The 26,379-nt window shown below is 48.3% G+C and overlaps 1 protein-coding gene and 1 long non-coding RNA gene across 7 annotated transcripts in view; one reads left to right on the forward strand and one right to left on the reverse strand.

Annotated features, from left to right (window-relative positions):
* Positions 1–9,385, reverse strand: part of PKNOX1 (PBX/knotted 1 homeobox 1) — a 55,055-nt gene extending 45,670 nt beyond the window's left edge. For 2 of the 5 annotated variants that reach the window (XM_079155978.1, XM_079155975.1), the window contains exon 1: positions 9,271–9,385. Coding sequence is in view for 1 of the 5 variants with exons in the window: in XM_079155982.1 (XP_079012108.1) it covers positions 9,271–9,288 (18 nt within the window). In the remaining 4 variants the exon portion in view is untranslated. Of the gene's footprint in view, positions 1–7,550; positions 8,133–9,270 lie in introns of those variants that run through there. The other 3 variants (XM_079155982.1, XM_079155976.1, XM_079155979.1) reach the window with 3 other exon arrangements.
* Positions 9,386–9,502: 117 nt separating this feature from the next.
* LOC306638255 lies at positions 9,503–25,938 on the forward strand. 2 transcript variants are annotated; one of them, XR_013757451.1, is made up of 5 exons: positions 9,503–10,204; positions 11,298–11,544; positions 22,072–22,533; positions 22,796–22,937; positions 23,211–25,938. It is a non-coding gene; the product is annotated as an uncharacterized lncRNA (long non-coding RNA). The 2 variants fall into 2 exon arrangements; XR_013757452.1 differs by lacking the exons at positions 9,503–10,204; positions 11,298–11,544 and adding an exon at positions 21,761–21,878 and having other exon boundaries at positions 22,072–22,937.
* Positions 25,939–26,379: the final 441 nt, after the last annotated feature.

The following is a 26,379-nucleotide window of genomic DNA, read 5'->3' on the forward strand; positions in this document are numbered from 1 at the left end:
CTCAGCACAGTTGTGAGCCACCGTTACCTGAGGGGTCTTGAGAGCTCCTTCCTTCACTACTACCGATCAGCAGAAACCCTCTCCTGTTTGTTCACCACTGCACTCAGCTACTATCACGATGTGGGGTGCTCAAACTTGGTAGGTGCTGACTTTGGTTTAGCAAATCGTTGCTACAATCTGCACAACACAGGAATTACCTGTTTCATGAAAATTCAATCTAACTCACCCATCTGTGCCTAGAGGCTTCTGAAGGAGATACATCTTGCCTACCTTCTCAATCTTGTCTCAAACTTCTGGTCTATACAGGTGTTCTACCTCAAAGGTTGACTCTGACCACTTATAGCCCAGTCATAAGCTACCCAGAGCTCCTCAAGTCATCAAGCCGTACACGGCATGTTCTTAGGCGTGCCTTTAATCTGCCATTATGTTCCTTTAAAAAACACTGTCCTTGCTCCTTAATCTATTTGCCTGTCTTCTTTTGGGGCTGATTTTATTTTTCTGATATCTTATGCTGAAAGCTCAATTCACTTACTTGCTTGTTCTCCAATAAATGCACTAGGCTCCATCATGTTTTTCTCCCAAAAGCAGTTTGTGCCTCACCCCACAGGTAAGGACCTTTACTGTCATTCACTTGTAGTCAGAAAGTAGTTTGTGAACTCCTCTTTAATCCAAGATATATACAGATCTTAAAATATCCAGATGATTAGATACCTTTAGATGTCTGTTCACTCTCTGTGGTACTGGGGATTGATCTCAAGGGTACCCTACCACTGGCTACATCCTAAGCCCCTTTTCAATTATTGAGACAGGATCTCGCTAAGTTGCCAGCCTGCCTCAGCCCCCAAGTCACTTACAGGCATGGCCACCACACCCTGCAAGCTATCCTACTCTGAAGTTCCAAGCAGCTGGTGTCACTGCAGTCTGAGATTTTGACCTATGGGATTTTCTTTTGAACACTTGGGATTTTTCTTTATGGCCTAATTTTTCTTTACAGCCAATTTTGTTGAAGTGTCCTATGTGACTGATAAGAATCTACATTTGTTTATCGCGCACAAATTTCTGTACTTGTCCATTAGCTCCAACATAGTCACCATATTACTTAAATCCCCTACATCAACAATTCTCAACTGGAGACAATTTTGCCCCCCCCCCCCCCCAAGGGCATTTGGCAAAGCCTGGAGACACTTCTGTTATTAGCATAAGGGTGATCTCAACGGAGGCTGACCCTGATGCCAGGCTGAGAACTCCATTTGACCTGGGTTATAGAAGTCAGGGCAAGGTCCCTCCCTCTGCATGCAGAGCCGACAAGCCCCCATCCCATCAGGATCGACTGCAGTGAGGCGTAAGTAGTGACATTAGTAGCCCTCAATAGCTCTTCTCCTCTGTCCAGTGCCATTATCATGACTTCAGCCTTGTTTGATGGTGACGATGCTCCACTCTTTCTTATTGGACTGATTCAGTTCTCCATCCCTTATTTCTCCTCTATGTGTTAGCTTTAGATGTCTGACTTATGCAGAACACTCAGCGAGATGTCTCTTTTGTACTAAATCTGGAAGTTTATTACCTTACATTTACCCTTTCACATTAGCTGTGATTCCTCATATTTGGCATATTCGTATCACCTTAGTTTTGTTTAAAAAAAAAAAAAAAAATCCCAAGCGCATTTCCTTGGGTTTTTGTTTTTCCTTTAGTCTCTCTTGTTGAGATTTTTCTTTGTGTTTCCCCCCTCTGCACTTCAGGAGTTACGCATCCTAACTTCAGGCATCTAGTAGTTATCTTCCACCACCTAAAAAAAAAACAGAACACCCCATCCCAATTGGTTTCCATAACTGTGCATCATCAATTACACATAAGCAAAGTAAGCGTTCCCAATGCTCAAAGGGAACTAGTCACTAGGGCAAAGAATTCTAGAGTCAAGCTCTAGGACCTACATACGTGTACTCTTACAATCCTAATGATTTAAGAGCTATTTCCTTAGGCTCTCTTTTTACAGGTGATCTACATACCCATCATATCAAGGCAGGAGCCCATTAAGGGGAAATTATCTCAACTATTCCTCATTGTTATTCGTATTTCCCTCAAAATAACGCTATTTGATTTCACTTAGATCCAGATCAACTTTGATTTGTTTCCATTGAGAACTATGGCCAGGGTAGGGGTGAGGGATGGGGTGGTCCCGTGAACTTCTTCTATAAAGGGTGAGATATTAAGTATTGTAGGTTTGTGAACCACATACTACTTCTATTCATATTCTTTATAGATTTTTTTAAAAAATGTATGAACCATTCTCAGCTCTGGGCATATGAAACCAGAATGCACTGGGATATGACTCACAGGCCTGGAGTCTGCCAATCCCTGGCCTGAAGTACAGCTGTTTAAAGCCATGTCTTTAAAATAAATAAATAAATAAATAAATGCACTTCTTTCAGCCCTGTGGAAAAGTTCTCTACTCATTCTGATGACATATATCATGCACTGGTGCCTGGTAAGTCCAAGCATCCCGAGTTCCTCTCCAGTTGCCACACACACAGGACTACCACTCTAGCAGAGCACCTCCCTGTTGTTATCAAAACACAGAACATGTTACCCAGAACAGAAGGGTAAGCTCAGTTCTAGTATCTTCGAGGTCAAAGGCCTTATTAAGACACATAGCTATGAAACTAGAAAAGAACTAGAGGCAATAGCAGGAGTCCTGGGGCTGAATCTCTAGATTTTTTCCTCATTACTTTTTCCCCAAAACACTTAACTGATGATCCTTTCCCAAACTAAATCTATTAACAAACCTACAAAAACTGTCAAGGCACCCAAGAAAATTGCCAAAATTCTATATTCATAAAAGACACCTTCTCTAACCTACCTTTTGGGACACTACACATCACTATAATTTAGGGAGTTTTCACTATTTTTGACAAGTTTTAGCCAGTTGGGGCTCAAAAGACAAGCCCCTCATTTCCCACCCCAGAGATGTTCAATCAACAAATAATTTCATTCAACCAAAAGCATTTGCCAAGAAATTACTTTATTTTTCAAACAAGGTTTGGGGAAGTCCCACCTGAAATTTAACATCCAAATAAAATCACAGATATTAAATTCCTTGAAAACTTGTACAAAGAAAGTATCTCTAATCCAAAAGTCTGTATATGTCTACTGAAGACAAAGCAAAATTCTAACAAAAACATTTTAGTGCATTTAGAATTTGTTTTAGTAGGCACCTATTGCAGTAAATTTGCATTCATATCAAAGCTTAACTCTCACTGACATCATTACAAACTGGCATGCAAATTTTTTGTTTTTTGTAAGTTAACACAATTTTTATTGTATTCAAGAAAATCAACTTCTATAAATGGTTTAGAGTTCACCTCGGATCATGTTATACTACTTTTCCTAGTTGTCACATTCAGTGTACAGAACTATAGAAATGAGCTTACTATGTTATCACTGTTCATCATAATTAAAAGCACAAGACATCTTCCAGTAGTGAGACATGCAAAAAAAACTTCCATCATGTCCTTGTTATTAAGGATCACGGCATGAGCTATATGAAAAAGAGGGAGTTGGGGATGTAGCCCAGTGGTAGAGCATGTGCTTAGTAGGCATGAGGCCTTAAGTGCAATCCACAGCACCAGAAAAGAAAGAAAAATAGGAGCCTTAACCCTTACACCAAGGAAGCCTTTCCCAATGACAGTCTTTCTCCCAAAGTACTGCTTATGCTCAGAGACTCAGTAGTGTAGAAATGGCCTTAGCAGGCCCACCCCTTTCAGAAGCTGCTGCACTTCAGACCCACACTCCCAATCAACCTGGCTAGCATCAAGCTTGGTGAGGAAAGTCAGCTTTCAGAGGGCAAAACACAGAAAATGTCAAAAAACTTAAGTGCTAAAGACTTTGACACACTGGACATGACTATAAAGAATTATGTATACACATACATAGAAACAATTGAAAAACTGTTAAGATCTTAGATTTTAATGAGAAACATTTATGTAAATATACACAAAAATACCCTACAACATCAACTGACAATACAACACAAAATACCTTAACAGATCAATATGTAAAATGTATGCACATAAACCACTAGACTAAAAAATGGACAAAGGACTTGATGCTCAACATCACACTGACCATTAGGGAAATGTAAATCAAAATAATACGATGCCATCTCACACCCACTAGGATGGCTACTATCAAAAAATAGGAAATTGGAGCTGGGGATATAGTCCAGTAATAGATCACCTGCATAGCTGCATAAGGCCTAGGTTTTACCCCAAGCACCATAAACAATGAAGACGATAGTGAAGATATGAACTGGAAGCTTTGTGCGGTGTTGTTGGAAATATAAATTGGTATAGACACTATAGGAAATAGTATGGTGGTTCCTCAAGAAGTTACACGTAGAGTCACGTGCAGTGGCACACATTTATAATCCTAGCAACTCAGGAGACTAAGGCAAGACTGCCAAGTTCAAGGCCAGTCTCAGCAATTCAGCAAGACCCTGTCTCGAAATAAAAAGGGCTGTGGAGGGAGCTCAGTGGTAGAACACCCTAGTTCAATCACCAGTACTGAGGGAAAAAAAAAAAAAAAAGATTAAACATATAACTAATATATGATATAGGAATTCCAATTCTTAGTCTATACCCTGAGGAACTGAATGCAGGGTCTTTGCACACGTGTGTTCGTAGTCACATTATTCATAATAACCGAACAGTGGAATGAACTCAAGTACCCAACAACAGATGTAAACACAAAATATGATACTTACATGCAATAGAAGATTAATCTGCTTTAAAAACATGAAAATTCTGACACATCCTAAAACATGGATGAACATTTGCTAAACAAAATAGCTAAACATAAAAAGACAAGTACTGTGTGACTGTACTTAGTCTGAGGAACCTACACAGGCAAATTCAGAGACAGTAGACTGGTGGTTGCCAAGGGGCTGGGAAGAGGGTCAATGAGGAGTTTAACGATGAGGAGTTTCAGTTTAAGAAGAAAACAGTTCTGAAAATTGATGGATGCAGAACAAGAATGAACTAAATGCCATGGAGCAGTACACTTAAAAGTGGTCAAGAGAGTAAAATTTGTTTATGTATCCAGATAGATAGAAAGATCAATCTCCACAATAAAAGTTTGGGAGAAAGTACACATAAACATATAACTGAATTTTTAAAAACATGAAGTTTGATAATTTAATGTTTATCATTTTATTTTCCTGTAGTTATAGCCTTAAATTCTTTTAGTATAAAAAAATGCAGATCTTAATAATAAAACATCTTGAAAAACATATAACAAAACATATTGGAAGCTTACCAAACTCTCATGAAGGCATTATTTTTGCACAAATCTGATCTGACTGTTCTAGAAATTGCAATCATGGTACCTACCAATCCACAGCCTAAGTGACCCATCCCAACTGCAGGCCCTGCTGCAAGGGGACCCTGTGCAGATGCAGAGGCTCATCCTTCCTCACTACACCTGGAAGCCTGTGGTATGCAGAGTAAAGAACTTGGTCAGTCTTACTGAGGTATACTAGAGAAAGGGAAGAAGATGAGGCAGGTAGAGCTGGGTGTGACCCAAACTGAAGAGTCCATGTACAGAAAGGAGCACAGAGCTGAGAGCAACAGCCTAATTTCCTAAAGGCGACAAGATCCCTGGTTGGCGGCTGGATACTGTCAGAGCCTGTTATGGTCTGTATGAGGTATTTCCCCAAAGCTCCCCAAAGTTCCCCAATGCACAAATGTCCAACAGAGAAATGATTACATTGAGAGCTGTACCCTAACCAGTGGGTTAATCCATCTGATGGATTAATAATCTGAATGGACTAATTGGTGACAACCATAGGAAGGTGGTGCAATGGCTGGAGGAAGCAGATCACTGGGTGTGTGCTTTTGGGATCTCTATTTTGTCCACGCTCTATCTCCTCTCACCTCTTGCTTTCTGGCTGTCATGAGTTAAACAGTTTTCCTCCCACACCCTTTCACCATAAGGTTCTACTTCAACTCACGCCCACAGCAAAGGAATCTGCCGACCATGGACTGAACCTTTGAAACTGTGAGTCCAAAATACTTTTTTCCTTCTCTAAGTTGTTGTCAGGTATTTTGGCCACAGTGACGTCAAGCTAACACAGAGTTGAACCATGGTCCACTTGCCCAGACATCCAGTAATGTTGATTCCAGGGGTCCCGTTAGATTTCTGTTATGCTTATTCCTGGTGATCACAGCAGATCTCCCTCTGCAGCCTCGCCTTGAGATAACTTTACTCTTGCTGGAGGATAAGCCAAAGAAAACAAACCTTTAGGGTAACAATATCACCCTGGGCAAAAATAATCTCCCCCAGGCAGGGACACTAACAATTCATGCTGAGCAGTTTAACCTGATGAGTGAGTGAAGGTAGGGGCCTGGCAGCTTGACCTGTCAGCATAACCACATGAACCACATGACACTATTTTAGAGAAAGGCCCCAGATGGTAAAATGAATCCCATTTGTGTGTGTGTGTGTGTGTGTGTGTGTGTGTGTGTGCGCGCGCGCGCGCAAGCGTGCTCACAAGGATCAAACCTGGGGCTTTGCACCCTCTGAGCATACATTTTACCAAGTGACATCTCCAGCACAATAAACCCAAATGCTGTACTAGTTCACAGACTCTCAGTCTCTAAACCTGGAGATTGGTAGTTTTCAAGATTTTTGAAAAGCTGTACACCTTTATCCCAAAAAAATCTTACATAGAATTAAAAGGCTGCTCCGTCCCCTTCCCAAGTCCCTAAGACATGTTCTCAGAACCACCGAACTTCAGAGAAACAAGTTTTAAACTACAGGTCTAACAACTTATTTGCTGTAATATCACATTGCCTTTGGTGTGAATTTTCCAGAAATAGAAAACTGGCAGGGACTGGCAGAGTCTATCAAGGGACTGCCATTCACCTGCAGAAGGCAGACAGCAGGCTACGTACCTGACACTCACTTTCATCTGCAGGACACAGGACACTTGGCAGCCTTTGGTGGCCAGGCCTACAGGCACTTCCCAACACATGACCATGCCTCCCATTCCTCAAATGTTCATCATTTCCAGATGAAACTTTTTGCACAACATGCACCCACTTTATATTTTTTTCTTAAACAGCTTAGGATAGACCATGACAGCTGCTCAGTCAGCACAACCAGTGGGAGAGCCTCTCCTACAGCTGTGGCTTTGTCTTTCACACTCACAGCCTTGCCCCACCATGAGCCTACACAGCTAAGCTGTTTCCCTAGCCCTGCTATCTAAATTCATAGTCACCTCTGCCATCAACGAAACTGTCAAAAGGGGGAAATGGGGCACATCCATCCATACTCCAAAAAGGATGGGCTCAGAGCACATGAACTTCTATTGAAGAACCCATTATGTGAACCTAAGATAAAAACTTTTATCTGCCATAACTTCCAGCTGAAATTTAGCACTTTTTCAATGAGGAAAGCAGACAATAAGCCCTGGATTTTCAGCAGGATCAGTGACAGACAAGTTCACAAAGCGCCCAGTTGTCAAGGAAACCTCATTACTACTCCAAAACACTTACCAGAGTCACAGCTGGGTGATGTACTGCGCTAACAGAAGGCTCAGACTGGACTCTATCAACAATTTGGTTCAATATTTTGATGACTATTTCAAATATCATTCATTCTCTTGATATTTTTATTTTGGCCTGGAGAGTGAAGGTCCCTGAGGTCTACACTCTGCATCACTTTCTCACTTTCAGGCTTTTCTTTGAAAGTTTTAGGCAGTTAACAATTTGAAACAAAAATGAAAACTGTAAACAGAATGTTACTATTCAAGTTGCAACTTTCTATTTCTGCTATTCACAATTAGAACTTCCCTAAAATTAGGATACACTGTCACAGAAATGTAACTAAATGTAAGCTAGAGGACAGGAACCCCGGGTCTTTAACCAGGTAACTTGCTGACACTTAAAATTATAAACAGACTGTTAATCTTTGGAACTAGCCATCCTTCATTCCCCAAGTTTCCTCGATTGTACAGCACACTTAAGTCTTCAATGCTTCAACTCCAACAGCCCAGCTAAGAAAGCACTGCAACGGTAGGAAATGTGAGCAGAGAACCTAAAACAACGGTGCACTTTAGATGCAATCAACTACTGCGACTAGACCACACATCACTCGCCACACTAACTCATTAAGGAACAAGAGACGGAGAGTCACTTGCCCCCTTCCAAGTCAACCGATCCGACCGCTTCACCCGTACTGCACCGGCACACACGCCCGCATTTCACCCAGTCCACCAGAACCAGCACCAGCGGAGCGCGCTTCCCTCGGGATCTCGAGATGGGGCCCGAAGCCGGATTTTCATCCATCCTTCGGCGGGAGGTACCGTGTCTTCAGGAAAGCCGGTACTTGTACAGAAGGCGGCCTCGCTCGCCTCACATTCGCCTAGACGGCTTATGGACGTCGGACCCGCCCGAACTGCGGCAGGTCTGCGATCCGATTCCGACCGGTGCGGGCGCCGCTCGCCGACTCCATCGCCCCGACACAGCCCCGGGCGGGGTCCGGGCCCCAGGTCCGCGGCGGCCCGGCGGTCGGTCCCGGCCTCTCTCCGAAGGCGACACGCGGCGCCTCCGCGCTCCTCACATTTTCTTCAGGCGGCCCGACCTCTAAGGGAACGCGAGCGGCGCCCGCGGGGCAGCCGGCCAGGCGCCTCCCCGCACGCGTCTCCGCCGCCCCGAGCCCGGGGCGCGGGCCCGCACCCGCCCGCCCGCCGCGGCCCCCGCACCGCCGGGACCCCGCCGCCATGTTCCGCCGCGTCCCTCGCCGGGCCCGGGCCGCCGCGCCCGCTCCGACCCTCGGCCGGCCCCCGCCCCGGCCTCGCGCGCCCCCGGCCGCGCCCCGCCCGCGGCTCGGCGCGCCCCCGCCGCCCCCGCCGCCCGCGCAGGGGCGCGCGCCGCGCTCCGAAAGGGACGGTTAGCAGCGCGCGCCGCGAGCGGGCCCTGAGCGGCGGCCGCGGCGCCTTCCAGAAATTTCCGCGTCCCTGAGCCCACACAGGAAAACAGGCCGGGCGCGCCCCCGCGCCGCGGGCGGACGGCGCCCCCTCCCCCGGCCGCGCTCCCCTCCCCCGCGCCCGCCCCCAGCCCCGGGCGGCGGGGCAAGTGCGGGCCCCGGGCGCCGCCCGCCCGACCCGAGGCGGCGCAGCGGTGCGGCAGCGGCGGCCGCGGCCGGTGTGATTGATAGGGACGGCGGCGGCGAGAGCGGCGGCGGCGGCGGCGGAGCGGTTGAGTGACAGCTTACCTGGGTGCCAATCTTCATCACACTGACAAGCGGCTGCAGCAATCGGGACCCGCAGTGCCGCGCCCGCGTCCAACCGTCACGCCGACGCCGGGCCACGCGACACAGCTTCGCTCAATGGGAGGAGGGCGACGCCGACGCGCGCCGCATCAATATTCACCGCGGGGGCGGGGCCTGCCGGCGACGGGCCCCGCCCCCGCTCTGCGCGGCGGCGGGCGCGAGGTGGGGCCTGCGCGGGGGCGGAGCGACGTTCGGCTCCGCCCCTCGCGACCGCAGCCAGGCCCCTCCCCGGTCGGCCGCGTCGGGGCGCGAGCAACGGCCTGCCCCGCCCCGGAGGCCGAGCTTCCCGACTCATGACTATTCAGCAGGGCGTGATCACGCCCCCTCTGAGCGCTCCGCGGCGGCCGGGGGGGAAGTGTGCTGAGCCGGGCGGAACCAACTGTGGCCTGAGTTGGGGGGTAAGGGATGTACCATTCGAGGCCCTGGCCGCGCGGGACGTCCCGCGCACCGAACCGCACGCTCTTTGGGTGTAGACTCGTCCGCCCCGCCGCCGCCTTGCCCGAGTTCTGCCGCCCTGGTGGTTGCGGGCTGGGGCGATGTAGGGGATGCAAACGTGCACAACAACCTTTGGCGGCGGGTGTACCCCGAGCCTGAGGTCTCTCCCTAAAGACCTAATCCCTTGCACCCTCTCCCTTTGGTGTGAGGGCTTCACACCAAGGAGCACCGCAGCCGAGACTTCGGGCTGACCTTTTGCCCGCCTGCTCTCCCTGGAGTGCACCTTCCCGCCCAGGTGACCCTAGCTCCAGGAAAAGTCGTCCTTCCTTAGGATGGTTGGACATTGTGGTCTCCATTTCAAGCTGTACTTAAGAAAACCGTCTGAACCAGGTCATCTGTCGCAGTGTACCCACAGGTCCCGCTGTTGGCTTCACTCAAAGACGTAAGAGCAGCGCTGAGGGAAGAGGATGTTGGTCTGGCTGGTCACACGTAGTTGCGGACATTGATTTATGCAGTGGCTTACCAAGTGCGGTCATTGCATTGAGTCCACACAGCTTGAAGGAGGGCAGCTCTGCTGACCCCATGGTGCCCCAGGAGGAAACCAGACCTAGGACCAGAACTAATGACTGGAGGGCAGCTGGGGTGGAAAGGGCTTGCAGCAGGCACTAGGGGGAGGTCAGTGAATTTTTGCCTCGGGCAGAATTTCAAGGGGACACAAAAAACTCGGTAATCAAGACCTCTACTTCTATTTTGCAGGGCCTAGTGCAAAATAGAAGTATAAGGTCTTAAAAATTATCAAGAATTTCTGGGCAGCAACGGCAGAAAGTGAACCAAGTATAGGCCCGCCTACGCAGGGCCCTGCAAGCACTGCTGGGTCACGTCCATGAAGGGTCCCTGGCCTTGCTGCCCTTACCTAGTCTGGGCCTCTGTCTGAAGCTTTTGTTTGATTCCCATCCAGTCTGTGAGGCGGTAGTGGTCACCTGGTGATCCCTAGTACAAGCTGCTGCCCCAAACTGCAGAGGCCTGCCTACCTTCCACCTGGTCTCTGGGTGCCAGGGATCAGCAGCTAAGCCTTCTCAGCCTGCAACACTGTTCCTTTCCCAATAGGATCTGCCACTTCTCTCTTCTTTGCCACCAATTTGTCTCCAGAAAAAGAAGAAATTATCATCTCTAATCACCTCCAAAGAGGGGCCCACACATCAGGGGCCTTGAAATTCATACATTAGGGGACCTTCCTTAAGGACAAGACTTTGAATTTGGGTGTGTTTCCTAAAGATATGTTACTATTTCCCCAAAGAACATGTTTAGGTGTATAAAATTAAAAGCCACATATACAGTTATTCTTTATAGAAACATGAGTGGTATTCCTTTCCTGTTGCCAAGAACACTGGGTGCAACTTGTAACGTTAAAAGAACGTTGGAATTTAAATATGCAAACTGCTTTTCCCTCTTTCACTTGGACATGAACTTATTTAAACAACCAACACCCTTACTCATTGCATTCCTTAAAATTCATCTATCATCCTCATTAATAGGGCATTTTAATCCTTGAAGTGTGGATGGCTCCAGCATATGTAAAGCCCACTGGTGAAATAGGGAAGGGGAGGACCAGATGGTCACAGGCACTAAGCATGGACTGTGCGCCATGGAGCTGCAAGGAAGAAGTATGGCAGATGCAGGAACAGGCTGGAGGAGAAGCTCTTCATAGAAAGCCACAGGAATGGCAGAACTCTGCCCAAGCACCAGCCAGAAAGACAGAGCTCCTGGGCACCTAATAGAAAGGTAGGATGTAAGCCCTGCTCAGCACAGCTTCCTGCACAGTGCACAAAGGCCAGAAGCAGCCAGATGGATGCAGCCCACCCTGCTGAGAATTTGAGAATATAGCTAGAGGGGGTGGGAGAAGGCAGGGCTTTGGGTGTCCTCAGAAGATGTTTGGGATCCTGAAAAATCTTCATCAAGAAAACCACCTCAAAGCAGGGCAAGTATCTTGCTTATTAAGGTGCTGTTTGGCTGATTTATAAATTCCTCCAGTTTGCAAGAGTGGGCAGGAGGTGGAGTGACCAGCAGTTAATGGTCAGAGCATGTCACTCTTCCAAGAGTAAAAGCAAAGTTCTTGCAGTGACCCATGAGGACCTGCAAGATCTTCCCTCTGCCTCTGCACCACTGACCTCCGCTCTATCCACCCTGCCTTTCATCTGCTCCAGTCAGGGCCTCTGGCTTCTCCTCTATCACTCCAGAGGTGATTCAGTCTCAGGGCCTTTGCACTCGCTGGTCCCTCTGCATGAATTGCTCCTCCCTAGTCTATCTGCATGGCTGTCTCCCTCCTTCAGTCTTTGCCCCAATCACTCTCCTAGGAGAGGTTTAAAATAACAAATGCCCAGCCCACTCCCCACCTTCCTCATCCTACCTTCCAGTGTTGTGTAGGTATTTCTAGCATGTTTTATAACCATTTAACTATAGCATGTGCTATGGACTGAATGTCTCCACAGCATTTGTGATGTTGAACTGTAATCACCAATGTGAAGCTCGGAGGTGCAGACTCCAAGGTGATTAGGCTTAGATGAAACCATGGGTGTGCCCCCATGATGGGATGCGTGCCCTTGCAAGGAGAGGAAGGAACCAGAGCACCCTGTTGTTACCATGTGAGGATACAGCATGGAGGCAGCCATCCCCAAATCAGAAGAGCCCTCACCAAGCACCCATCTACACTGGCCCACGGACAGCAGACTCACAGCCTCCACAATTGTGAGGTAAATATGTCTGTTTATACACCACTGGTCTGCAGTGTTCTAACAGGCTGAACAGACTAGGACACTAGATGGCTAATTTCACACGCCACCTTGGCTGGACAAAGGATTAACCAGAAACCTGGCAAAGCATTACTTTGCATGTGTATGCTGGGGTGTTTCCAGAGGAGCTTAGCATGTGAGTCTGAGTGGACCAGGTGGGGACGATCCACCCTCAGTGTGGGTGAGCACCACCCAGTCAGGTGAGGGTCCTCGAAGAGAACAAACAGAAGGTGAAATGGTGTCCCCTCACCCCACAGAGCTGGGACATGCCCACCTCCTGCTTGGACACCAGAACACCAGGCTTGTCCCTCTCCAGGTTACCAGGTCTTCAGTCTGAAAATTGTGCCATTGGCCTCCCTGGTTTGGAGGCCTTAGGACTAGGATGGAGGAGCCACCCCAGAGTCTCCAGCCTGCAGATGGCCCACAATAGAACACTCACCTGCCATAAACATGCAAGCCAGGTCCCCAGTACATTCACTCTTGTGCATCGCTGTCTTCATCTGAATATCCTGTTGCTCCCATCTCTCTGAGCACCCTGGCTAATGTCTCTGTATAACTTATTTCTTACGTCTGTTGCTAACATGCACACATCCTGACCCTAGAAAACATGATCCATTAGAGCAGGAATTTTGCTCTATTTCTTTCACAGATGTGCATCAAGCACCTGGGACGTTGAATGTGTGAGTGAATGTTTCTAAAGCCTGCTGAGTTAGCTACCTACTGCTGTCCTAACAATCACTGTGGATGTAGTGGCTTAAAACGATGTCCACTCATGATCTCAGTCTCTGTGAATGGGAGTCTGGGCACAGCACAGTGTTTTCTGCTTCAGTGCCTCTCCCGAGTCTGCAGTGGAGTGTCAGCCAGGGCTGGGTCTTGCCTGAAGATCCCCTGGGGAAGGGTCTGGTTGTTGGCAGGTTTAAATTCCCTGTGGACAGATGCGCTGCAGGCCTCAGCTCCTTGCTGGGTGTTGACTAGAGCTCCCCTGATTTCTGGTCATGTGGATCTTGCCACAAGGAACTCATACATGGCAGCTGGGTCATCAAAACTTCTGCTTGGAAGACAGAATTTATGTTCTTACATAATCACGAAGTGGTGACATCCCATCCCCTTTGCCAAACAGAAGCAAGTTGAAGTCCTGCCCACACTCAATGGGAGAGGGGTCTTGGGGGCCGTCTGGGCTACCCACATGAGGCAGGTATGGTGTCATCCTCAGAGTGCTAGATGTGCACTCACCTCGTGGTCTAAATGGGGTGACCCACTTCTGGGATCCAGTTCCCTCCATCTTCAAGCCGGACAACAGTGCATCTCTCATGGAATGCAGAAGAGGAAGTGGTTCACACAGAAATAGCCTTCTGCACTGTAAGGCCTCTGAGTGGAAAACTGGGAGCAGGCGGGACCGTGGGGAGGACCCCCAGGTCTTCATTCCTAAGCCTCACATTTTCTCAAAACAGCAATTCCAACAGGAAAGTCCCCAAAGAGATCAGGAAGGGCTGCTGTCCCCACCACTGCACTTCCCCCACAAAGACTCCAGCAAAATGCAGCAGAGAAATGTCAGCCACAGCCCAAATTTGAGACTTTACAATGTTAAAAATAATTTTGACCAAAAAGGAAGAAAAACCATGATTGTCATATAGCTATGCCCTGGGCATGTGGTAAATATGGTATTGAATTCATTAATTGAATAGAAACTGCTAAGATGTTACAACCAGTTCAAAGGAGAATATGAAGAACACACACACGGGTTAGGTATATTTAAATGAGCTTTTAAATTGTGCAAAACTTACTTTCGAATGGGGCAGTTTGGGGGACTCAGGGTTGTCCCTCCATCGCACAAATGCATTAGCATGTGCGTCGACAAAAATAATTTACACTGGGGCCCAGTGGTGCACATCTGTAATCCCAGTGGCTTAGAAGTCTGAGGCAGGAGGATCGCACGTTCAAAGCCAGCCTCAGCAACTTAGTGAGCCCTAAGCAAATTAGTAAGATCCCGTCTCTAAATAAAACATAAAAAAGGGGTGGGGATGTGGCTCAGAGGTTAAGTGCCCCTGGGTTCAATCTCCAGTACCAAGTAATAATAATAACAATGATAATAATGTCCACTCTCATCCCTCATCTAAAACTCAAAAATGGAACTGGTCCAAAGGCAATGAAAAGCTACCCTAGATAACCCAGGAGGGCGAGCTAGAAAGAATGGGTGCTCTCCCAGTGGAGCTACTTATTTGTTTATGTTTCCTCATTCCGAGTCTCTTTATATCAGGTGTGTCCGTTTCCTAGGGCTACTGTCACCAAGTCCTCCAAACTGAGTGACTTAAACAACAGACACCTTTTCTCTACCGACGCAAGAGGCCAGAAGTCCAGTCTCAAGATGCGCCACGTGCCCTGGAGACTGTGAGGCAGACCCTGGAGCCGCCCAGCGTCTGGAAGCTTGCTGACCATCTCTCGTGTTCCTTGGTTTGTAAAAGTGTGGCCATAGTCTTACCCTGTGCTTCCACACAATCCTCTCCCTGCACCTATGTCTGTCTGCAGATTTCCCCATTTTTGTAAGGACACCAGTCATGTTAGATCAGAGCCCACCCTGATAACCTTGTTTTAACTTGGTAAAGTTAAAATCTATAAGAAAGGGCACATTCTTAGGTACCAGGGGTTAAGACACCAACACATAAATTTGGGGGCATAATTTGTGAAATTGTGATTTATCGTCAGAAAGAAATACACGTTTTGCACAGAACTCCTTAAAATCCTTGCTATTTCCTGAGCCATAGGGGTGCTAGTAACATCTTTTGTTCTAATATTTGGCCTTTAACCCTGCTTCAGTCCGGAGCTCCTAATGCCTGGGAGTTTCCAGGGTGATAGGATCATCTTTTGCCCCTATGAGATGGTTCCTGGTGGGCTCCTGTATGGGGGCTGGTCACAACCCAAGTTATATTCATTATAAAAATGGGTCAACCTGAGTATAGTGTTTTCTGTGTTCTGTGAGTCTTTCTAGTAAATGGTCAAGCCTGGTCTGGGTCAGGGGGTGGGATGGATAGGAACCTCCAATTCAGAGGGTTGGTCAGAAGCATAGGTCCCAACCAGACTTAGGACTGGTGTCTGAGGTGGGTTGTCTTGGGGACTGAGCCCTTAACCTGTGGGGTCTGATGCTGTCTCCAGTCGGATAGTGTCAAAACGGAGCCACATTGTCCACCAGCGATCTGCTGTTTGCAGAGAGTGCAGCTGCAAGGTTATGGAGGTGCCTTGCTTCCAGTGTGTGAGCAGCAGGAGGAACAGCCCACTTCAGCCCACTTCAGCCCACCGTCAGGAAACCTCAACCTGCAAATAGTCGTCCTGGCAGAGTTGTCAGGAGGCCTGGGACCTGAGCTCTGACTGCAGCATTCGTGGCACCAGGACCCTGCTCTGTGAGGGTCTCATCCTGCCCCATAACTACCAATAGGTCAGCAGGATCCCATGACCTGTTTCATGGCTGGATACTGCACAGCCACAATAGGCCACACCTGTCTACATCAAAGGTCCTCCGTACAATGAGCTTCAACCCTGGCTCCACAGTGACACTTCTTATTCAGGGTATATCTTGGTGGGTTACTTAAAATCTGCCCATCACTGAAAGGTGTGCAGAGGGTCTGCCCTGGAGACGGTACTGTGGTGGCCACTGGTCTCTGGGCTTACCTACTTGGAATTTTAACCAGCCACACAAACAACACGTGGCTCTGCTTCCAGGATTCCTGGCATTGCCATAACAATGTGAGGCATTGGACAGCTTTCTAGGCCTTTGTCCCACTGCCTGCCCTGGAGTATCTGCACTGATGGCTGGAGATGTCTCTGGGTCTGCCTTCCAGCTGTGGCTTCAACTTCTTTTAAGATTGGGCCAGTTTCTAAATTAGATCTACAGTCAAGGGAGGTTGTGTGGGATATCATTTTTCTCATTGAAATTACAGTTCACAGGGCCAAGAAGGCTTCACTCTGTATCCCGCCACCCAATATCAGGGCTGCTGGCAGCCTGCAGCCTGGCATGCCCGCTCACTGGTCTGAGAAAGGGTCAGTCAGCAGCTGAGCTTCTCTCTGCTGTCTGCGTGAATACTGAATCATTTCCACCGTTTCTTGGTACCCCTGGTCTATTTCACTTAGCATAATGTCCTCAAGGTTCACCCACTGGAGGACGTGGCCAAGCGGTCCTTCTTTTGAGGTTGACCAATGCTCCGTGGTACGGATGGCCACCTCATGCTCATCCTTTTCTGTCGATGGACAATTGGGCGGGTCCCTCCGTGGGCTGCTGTGAACGAGGTGGCTCCCTTCATGGTGTGCGGATGCTTCTTCAGGCCACATCGTCAGTGTTGGGGACGCAGCCCTAAGGAAGCTGCTGGAGGTGGCCTCCTGTCTGCACGCTGCACCTTCTGCATTCCCATCGGCAGTGCAGTGTGTAGGGGCTGCTCTCTCCAGTCTTCACCAGCACGTCCCATTTTCTGGGTTTCTGGTTGTACCCATGCTGATGGGTATGGAGTGGTGCCATGATTTTTAAGGTCCCTTCGTTTCCAAATCTCTTTAATGCCCTCTCTCTCCCCTCTGAGCTCCCAAAATATTCAGGAAAGTTAGCTCACGATGAGAAATTTCCTAAGAAAAGGAACTAAGAAGGTTAAATTCCTCAGAGCCATGGTGGTGGGTCCGTTCATGCCACTCTGAACGGCCCCGGCCAGAGGCTGAGCGGACTCCCTCCACAGGAGCCGTTGGGCTCACGCAACTGTGTGGCGCTAGGAAGCAAAACCAGTGGCTTTTTAAAAAAAACTTGTTAACTTGTTAAAATTACAACGAGACCTATTCCATATTATTCTACGATAGATTAAACAACAGGTTTTATGAAAAATAACTGTCCCCTCCCCCCAAAAAAATAATGAATGAAAAGGGAGTCTTTGTTTTTTACATTTTTGAGAATCTCCTGTATGTCTGACTTGGCTGAAGAAGACCAGAGTGCTGTTGCCTGCCTCTCATTCAGCAAGTTGTAATGTTTTTTGTGTTTTCTGGAGGTGGGGATAATGGTGATTGAACCAGGTGTGCTTTACCACTGAGCCACTCCCCCAGCCCTTTTTGTTTTTTATTTTGAGATGGTCTTGTTAAATTGCTGAGGCTGTCCTCAAACTTGTGATCCTCTTGCCTTAGCCTCCTGGGTTATTGGGACTACAATCACATGATATGCGCCCAACATGATAGGTCATTTTGGTTGACATCTGTGAAGAAACTTGGAACTTGTGGAGATTTGTGTGGGAAAAGGGAGGGGTTTTCATACAGCCTTTGCAGGTAATGTGGACACGTATACATTATGGGTCCGTCTGTATGGATGTGGGTCACGTATAGGTGAACCTGTACTCTATAGACAAAGCTATTTTCTTCCTGGCACATCTAGTGGGTCTTACCCACCAGTGATTTTGTAACATGGCCTTTTGGAAAATAATTCACTGAGTTATGTGGGCCTTCCAAATGTTGGTGCACTTCTCCAAACTAAATTAAAAAATCACAGTTGTTAATATTACTCTCATCAGACAAGTCAGTAAGTGCAGGTGTGTGGTGCATACCTGTGATCCTCAGCTACTCAGCGGGCCGAGGCAGGAGGATTCAAGGTATTCTGAGACAAGTTCTCAATAAAACAAAAAGAACTGGGGGTATAGCTCAGTGGTAGAGCACCCCTGGGTTCAATCCCCAGTACACACATGAGCATGCACACACACACACACACACACACACACACACACACACACACACACAGAAAAAAAATCAGTGAATATTGGAACGTGGTCAAGTTCATAATGACAAATACAAGCTTTTCAGACTTCTAACTTCAGCTTGAAATCTCAGATTCTATCACTGATGGCAAATGACGTCCATGGTTGAAGTGACAAGCTGCTTTGCTCAATTAAAAAATTCTTTTTCTCACCACATTGTTCAGGCCAGCCCCAGACTCTCGGACTCAAGCAATACTCTGGCTTCCACCTCCTGGAAAGTCAGGGTTACAGACAAAACATGGACTCTGGGCAGACAGTGGAGTATGCCTGCACCAGGAAGGAAAAAGTTTGGGGCAGCAAAAGGGGCTCCGTGAGAAGGCACTGTGAGCCCCGGTGCATCCGCCGGCCCTGCTGCAGCTGGGCAGGGACAGGACGACGTTCCTGTGACGGTTGGTGGTGGGGTCAGGAAGGCTAGGCTGTGTGCCCAGTTAAATGATGAAAGGCAGACAAGATGTTTCTGTGAAAGAGCAGTTTTAAATAAGGCTAATATTTTATTTTTATATTTTAATTTTTTCATTTAATTATTATTTAATTTTATTTTATTTTTGTTATAGGAGATTGAATCCAAGAGTACTTTACCACTGCAATATACCCTCGGCCCTTTTTGTTTTTTGTTTTGAGACAGGGTCTTGCTAAGTTGTCCAGGCTGGCCTTAAACTTGTGATCCTCCTGCCTCAGCCTCCCAAGTAGCTGGGCTTACCTACAGTTGTGCACCCCCATACCCAGCGAGGCTGACATTTTACTAAGCAGAGCAGATGACTCTCCATAAGATGAGGCCTTCAGAGAAAAGCCTGGGGGCCCAGTGAGGAAGCGTTCCCACTCCAGACTGCACATCACGCCTTGCTGGAGTTCCCAGTCGCGGCTTGCCCTGTGTTCGAACTTGGAAAAAGATGCTTCCGAGCACTTAGAACTATGGGAAACCGCGAGGCCCTGGACGCAGCCTGTAGAGCAGGGCTTTCCCATTTTCGCACCGGGAGGAGGGAGCCCATGGAACCCTGTTCCCTGACTGAGGGAGTTCTTCCAAAGAAGTGTGCCTGGCAAAGCAGACTAAAGGCGTCATCTCTTCCGAGGACCACAGAGAGCCTTTCCTGCAGAGGCCAACTTGTTCCAGGGCGGTCCCACCCTCCCCTCCATCCTGTTGCCACCTTCTCTCCTGGGGAGCTTCGGCTCAGGCTGTCGTCCATTCTTCAGATCCATTTATTTCTCTAAAACATCATGGCCCTCTAAAATGGCCTCTAGACCCCATTCCTCTCCCCCATGAAGAGGGTGCTCAGTCTTCACCTGGGCCCTCCTCTGAGTGTCCTGGTGAGGCTTCTGTGCACATGTGCACAGGCAGAAATCCTTCCCTCCTATGGATCTGTCTGCTGTCCATTGACTAAGCATATACTCAATTACCAAAACTGCGCAGGGCAAGTTTGAACCTCCCTACACCTACACACTTCAGATGAGCCAGTCCCCAATCCCGTCCAGTCTCTCTCAATAGGTGGAGATAGACAGACAGACAGAGAGCTACAGCCCTCTGTCCTGCTGGTAGTTTCTCTGGAGAATCCTGACCCCCCAGGGGCCCTTGGGTGATGAGCGGTACAGGCTTCACGGGTCTATCGTACCATTTCCGTCCTTGGGATGGTCAAGGCCACCAGGGGAAGACCCTGGAAGGCCCATGGTCCTGGCTGACCTCGCTCCCTCAGATCTTCTTGAGGGACGGACGGTGCAGCTGAGGACTGGCCACGGAAAAGATGCTTTCAGATTCCTATTTCCTGCTCTTCTGCGGCCAGAGCAGTGTCACCTGGATAGTTGTGCGTCTGCTCACACAGGGCCCTTAACCTGGAGGAACTTGGGCCCCTCTCAACGTGGCTCAGCCCGGGGGAGAATGGAGCGGCAAGGGAGAAACAGTGGCTGCCTGGCTACAGGCCCTGTCCATCTCTCTGCCCAGTTCTTCCAGGGACTCAGACTGCTGTGGCTCCTCTGGGGAGGCTGACGGTGAGCACTCTGAGGGCAGACGGAGGTGACGGGCCCACAGCCTTCCTGGGCCCAGGATGGCATGTTTAGCACTAAAAGGAGCATCTAGTTGGACGTCTTGCCCCTTCTTCTTGCCTGTCCACCTCATCACACCAAAATGAGTGTCTGCCATCTGATGTCCTGAGACATCAAAGAACACAGTCTCTGCATCTGCAACATATTTCCAATGAGAATACAACAGGAAGACGTAAGTGCAGGTGGCTTCCTGGGTGGCCAGTGAGCGCCTCTCCTGCGGGCCTGTTGGTGGCACTCTGCGTGGGCTGTGTCCACATTCCTTGCACACCTGCAGATAAAGGCATTCTGTAAATGGGTGAGTGTCAGTCAGCATCGGGAGAAAATTAGTGAGCAGGTTGTAAAATGAGAAGTTCTAAGCCTGGGAGGACTCTCACTTGGTCCTTTTGTAGGACACTAGCTGGAGGCTGGCTCCAGGTCCTGGCTGGTCCTCCTGCCCGGTGCTCAGCAGCCTATGGAGGAGAAATCTCTCTTTCCTCCTACCCTGCTGTGTCTCCCTGGGGCCCTGTTAGAAAAGGCATATGAACAAGGGACCAACCAATGGAGGTAGGTTAACACGTGACTCTTCTAAGGGGGGAATGAGTGAATGTGAAGAGGCAGTAAACAGCCTAGATACCTCCTTCAGGTTCAGGAAGGGAAGGGTATGGGATTCAGAAGGGGAGAAGATGGCCCAGGTAAACCTAGGTAGCGCTCCTGATGCGGATCTCAGTCTCTTGTAATTTAGTCATCTTTCAGAGAGAAAGAGAGCGAGAGAGTGAGAGAGGGAGGGAGAGAGAGGGAGAGAGAGAGAGAGAGGGAGAGAGAGAGAGAGAGAGAGAGAGAGAGAGAGAGAGAGAGAGAGAGAGAGAGAGAATCCACTCTTACAAATGAAGATTTCCTTGATAAATGTGAATTTCCCTTACAAAGTACCCTGTACTCTGTCTTCAGAACTGCTTCAGTGTCTTCCAGCGTCTGCTGGTTTTCAAAATAATCAGCTCATGCCCACAAGGCATATTTGGGTGACTTATTCTGATGTCCTGCAAATGGGTGTCTTCTTTCACTTTTTTTTTTCCTTTGGCACCAGGCATTGAACCCAGAGGTGCTTTACCACTGAACCACATCCCCAACCCTTTTGATCTTTTATTCTGAGAGAGGGTCTTGCTAAGTTGCTGAGGCTGGCCTCAGACTTGCAATCCTCCTGCCTCAGCCTTTCAAGCTGCTGGGATCACAGGTGTGTGCTACCGTGCCTGGTTTTCTTTCACTACTTTCAATTCAAATAAGAAATCTTGCCTAGTAAAGATCTGTAGAAGAATTACTTAACAGCTAGATGAAAATGATGTGTAATAATTTAGTGTTTGCTAAGGTCATAAAGAAGTTTTCAAAGTCCCTTAAGAGACATTTCTTACTTCCTCAGATTCCCCCCAAGGCCTTCTCTATACCATCTAATCCCAGGACCAAAGGCTGAACAAAAATAAGCTTCAACTCCTGTCTCATTTCAATCTTCAGTGACCCTGTGTTGCCAAAGACTTCTGTAACTGGAGTTTGTTTTGTAGGTTTTTGTTGTTGTTTGTTTTTGTTTTGGCAGTGATGGGGTGTTTCATGATTTAAAAAATTGGGGCGGCCTTGAGTGGCTAGCTCGGCGAGGCTGACACTGGGCGGGGCAGACTCCTAAACTGATGGGAAGCTGCTGCCCAGGAAAGACTGCTGACGTGTTCTCAAAGTTGTTTTTCTTTTTGTTTCAGCTAAGGCTCTTTGGAAAGCTTACAAGGACTAAATTCTATGCTCAAGGAATGTGCCCACCATCTCTGCGTGAACACATGACTCTGACTTGGACTGAGCGTGCTCAGGAATGCGTCTGCCTGGGCGGGTGACAGTGCGAAGCCCTGCTTTCTTTCTTTGGAGAGAACACTGCTTTGCCAATTAAGTCCCGTGTGCTTCTTGCTTACTACAGGTGATGACCCTTTCTTGCTGCTCCATCTCCTGGACCTGCCCAGCAGCTTCGCACTCACCGAGAGATGGGCTCATTGCATTCACCCACGGAGCTCCTGAATAATTTGGGGTTCCCCCTGCCCTGATTTCAGCAAGAGTCATGTCGCCTTTCTTGCTGGTTGTCGTCTCAGGGAGACCTGGAGCTCCGTGCCCCTTGGCTTGCCCAGTTCATGTGTGGATCAACAGACACCCCGCTCTCTGAGGGAAGGTTCTTGGTATGGGGAGCAGGCATGCTTCCCTCCCAGGCTTCACAGAAGACTTACTCCTAATCTCTAGAAAATTCACTTTGTATGATTACAGAAAACTCAGGGGCTTCAAAGGAGCCAAGAATAGTTTATTCTCAGGTGTAACTTCCCTCCATGTGGGGACAAGGTCGTTGTTACTGATGTTCAATAACTGTCACAGAACTTACTCCAGCGCTTTTCCTTCTAGATGGCTTGTACTGCGCGTCCCACAATCGTGTTTGTGTCTTAATAGGCCTAGCTTCCTATGCTCCCTGGATTCGCCTGCTGGCACACTAACTCCCTCGACTCGCAGAGCAGAGCATCGACAGGACTGGGGGCCTAACCCGCCTCCTCGAAGCCCCTTCCACTCACTACTCATCTGCCTCTGGGAACAAGTGAGTTATAAATAAAACTTACTATTTATTATTTAAGAGACTGGAAACGTTACACCCGTGGAATTCCAAAACTAAATTGTCAGCTACTGGGCCACATATTCTTGATGTATTGCACATTCATTTCCTACGTCATCAATCTTCCCAGGTGGGAGTCCCAGTTTTCACACTAAGGCCAGATCCTCCTCTGAGCCTCTCATCTTTGAAAGTTTTATCTTCGTCTGGCGTAACTGTGCTTCCCTGGGTTCTGATCTGTTTTTATCTCCTTGTCTACAGGACCTCACAGAGTGATGCGATGATTTCAGGGCCGCCGAGTAAAACCTGATCTTGTGTTCGGGCAGCAGCCTTCTCTCAGGAACAGGAAGTGCCCGAAGAAGACTTCGAAGCTACGGTGATGTCGTGTGTTAGCAAGGCCAGGCATTATTTATTATTTTTTTTAACATTTTATTTTGGAAATTTTTTCACATGCATGGAAGCAGAGAGAAGGGTAGATGGAATGAGCCTTCACGTGCCCAGCATTCAGCTGTAACTTAGGGTTTGGGGACGAGCCCAGTGGTAGAGTGTGCACGCAGCATGTGCACACACACACAAAGCCAGTTAGCATTGTGCCAATCTTATATCTGTTCTCATCCCTGCTCTTTGTTTGTGTTGCTGGGTGCTTGCCAGGGCCTCACGGGCTAGGCAAGCACTCTACCACTGAGCGGACACTCAGCAACCCCGCCTTACATATTTTATTTTTAAAAATTTTTTATTTGTTCTTTTCAGTAAACCTTAGATTTTCAGATTTTAAAGCAAACCGCAGACATCACGTTATTTCACTGAAGCAGGGGCACATATCATTAATTCAATTTTGGGGGAAAGGTACTGAAAGTTAAGAATTTCACTCGAAATGACAGAGTCTGTAGGAAAACTGGATGTCATAGAGAATTTCTTTCCAATGCAGTGCTCCTACGAGCTAAAGAAACCACTCCCAGGCTGGAGAAGCACTCAGAGGCAGAGCACTCGGTGGCATGTCTGAGGCCCTGGGTTCTGTCCCCAACAGTGGGAAACAAAGAAAAAGAAAGAAGACATCTCTAAAAAATATTTTCCTTAGTTACCGGCTTTGTTGTTGTTTGCTTTGGTGGTACTGGGGATTGAACCTGGGCACGTTCCACCACATCCTCAGCCCTTTTTATTTTTTTTATTTTGAGACAGAGTCTTGTTAAGTTGCTGAGGACTTGCTTAGTTGCCCAGGCTGGCCTCAAACTTTCCATCCTCCTGCCTCAGGCTCCTGAGTGACCTGGATCACAAGTGTGCACCACCATGCCCGGCTACTTAGTTACCTTTTTAGCACTTAGTTATGTAATTACATGTTAAGCATGTCACCTACTAGAAAAATTAATTGTGGCAATGACTTTGAAACAGATTAATGACACAGATTTATTTGTTTTAGTCATAGTGTTCAAGTAAATTGAGAGTTTGATACTGGGTTCCAGGACTTCTGACCCGGTGACAGTGGTAAGGAAACTAAGCCAGGAGCAGAACAGGAAGGCCCAGCTGTGGTTGGGGGATTAGCTCCAGGAGAGGGAGACAGCACCCAGAGAGCAGGCTGTTCCCAGAACCAGGGATGGGCCAGCTTCACTGAGTTGTTGGGTGGGCCAGGTCAAATCTGGTCATTTTCCACTGGTCATGAGTGTATTTTTTTTTCCCCCACAAGAAATCTCCTTGTGAAAGATGCAGACCAGCCATCAGCTTGGCCTTGAAGACATCATGGCGCCATCCTGGTTTTTACCCTGCATCTGGTCTTTTATGGTCAAACTGATAAAAAGACTAGGAGGTCAGGGAAAGATGTGTGCCTTGTGAGGCAGAAAAGAGGAGAGAGATTCATAACCGCGACGTCAAGTGAGCGAGAGGCTGGGGAGAGACACACACCATGCTTCCAGCAGGTAGCAGGCCGAACTTGTCTGCTCCCTAAGTGGCCCCTGACTGTTCCAGGTAAACCTCTGGAAACGCAAAACCAGAGTCCCTCTGTCACGGGAGAAGAGGTACCCCGGAGAAGAGTCCACGGAGCTCCTGGAGAGAGGGGGAGCTCGACTCAGGACCACCAGGGTCCCTAGCTATGCGACGGGAAGGATTTTCAGCACATGCCGGTCAGAGGCACAGACAGAGGTTATTTAGGAAAGCAGATGTGGACAGCAGGCCCTGCCCTGCCCTGAGCTACTCCATGTCGCACGGAACAGCAGCTCTCAGGCTGGCCTCACCTGGTCACTCCACCCTGTGAAGCAGCCGTTTGCCATGAGCTGCTCCATCTGGAGTACAGGTGCCAAGGCAGGGTGACTCCACACCTTGTCTGTGCAAGTACACACCCACCAGCGGCCAGCACAACCACGAGGCACTCACTGATAAATACCTTACATGTGCCAACTTATCAAACTAAATCAGGAGCCCCTGGACACATGGACATCCCAAATCATAGCAGCAACACCAGACACAGCCCCTTATCAACCTCACCAGATGCAGCCCCCCAAGACCCACAAAAGGAGGAGCTCCGAGACAGCACACCGCAGCGCCTCAATCCTGTTACCTGTCCACTTGTCAGAGCCTCTTCCGGATAATCGCTACAGTGACAAGCCTGCATTTTCCTGCCCCATTGGGCTTTAGCAGAGTGGGGTTCCTTCTGCCCATGACAACCATGAGTGGCCCATGCCAAGCTGGCATCCTGAGCAAACATTTCAAGCTGATGTTCTAAAACTGCTGTCCATCCATCCATCCAAACCCTCTGCCTTGACAACTCTGTGGAACTGGTTTGTAAAAAACCCTTTTCTGACCACCCTTTGACTCTGCAGTCATGTGTCTCTGCCTGGATCTTGGCTCTGCAGCCTGTCACCATGTCTCGACCTCTCCCAGTCCTCCTGTGATGTACATCATAGTGTGGAGCAGGCTGTGTGACTTGAGTGATCTAGATATTAGAGATGAAGACTAGAATAAAAGAACTTGTATCTGCCCAGCTTATAACTGTCAAGTGATCCACAAATATTTGGTGAACTGGTACCACTGAAAGTGATGTATCTTGTGAATTCGTGAATTCGTTTTTTTTTTTTTGGTGCTGGGGATCGAACCCAGAGCTTTGTGCATGTGAGGCAAGCACTCTACCAACTGAGCTATCTCCCCAGTCCCTATGATTTCCTTTTTATTCAGTAAATTCCAACACTGTGGAAAGACACAGGGTGTTGGGTCCATGTTAACAGCATGGCTTGTTCACAGCAGTAAACACACATTCAAGGGAAAGTGTGGATCATCTCCAGAGTGAAAGATTCGGTTTTGAGATTCTCAGCTCTTCTTTTAAAGGAATCCATGGGAAGGTTTGGGAGTGATGCCAGTCTGGTGACTCCGGGCCGTCTCTGGTGGTCTGGCAGTCTCAGGGGCCTCAGACAGGCATGGCCCTCATGACCTGATCAACACGTGG

Source organism: Sciurus vulgaris, assembly GCF_902686455.1.
Source record: "Sciurus vulgaris genome assembly, chromosome: 10".
NCBI classification, from domain to species: Eukaryota; Metazoa; Chordata; class Mammalia; order Rodentia; family Sciuridae; genus Sciurus; species Sciurus vulgaris.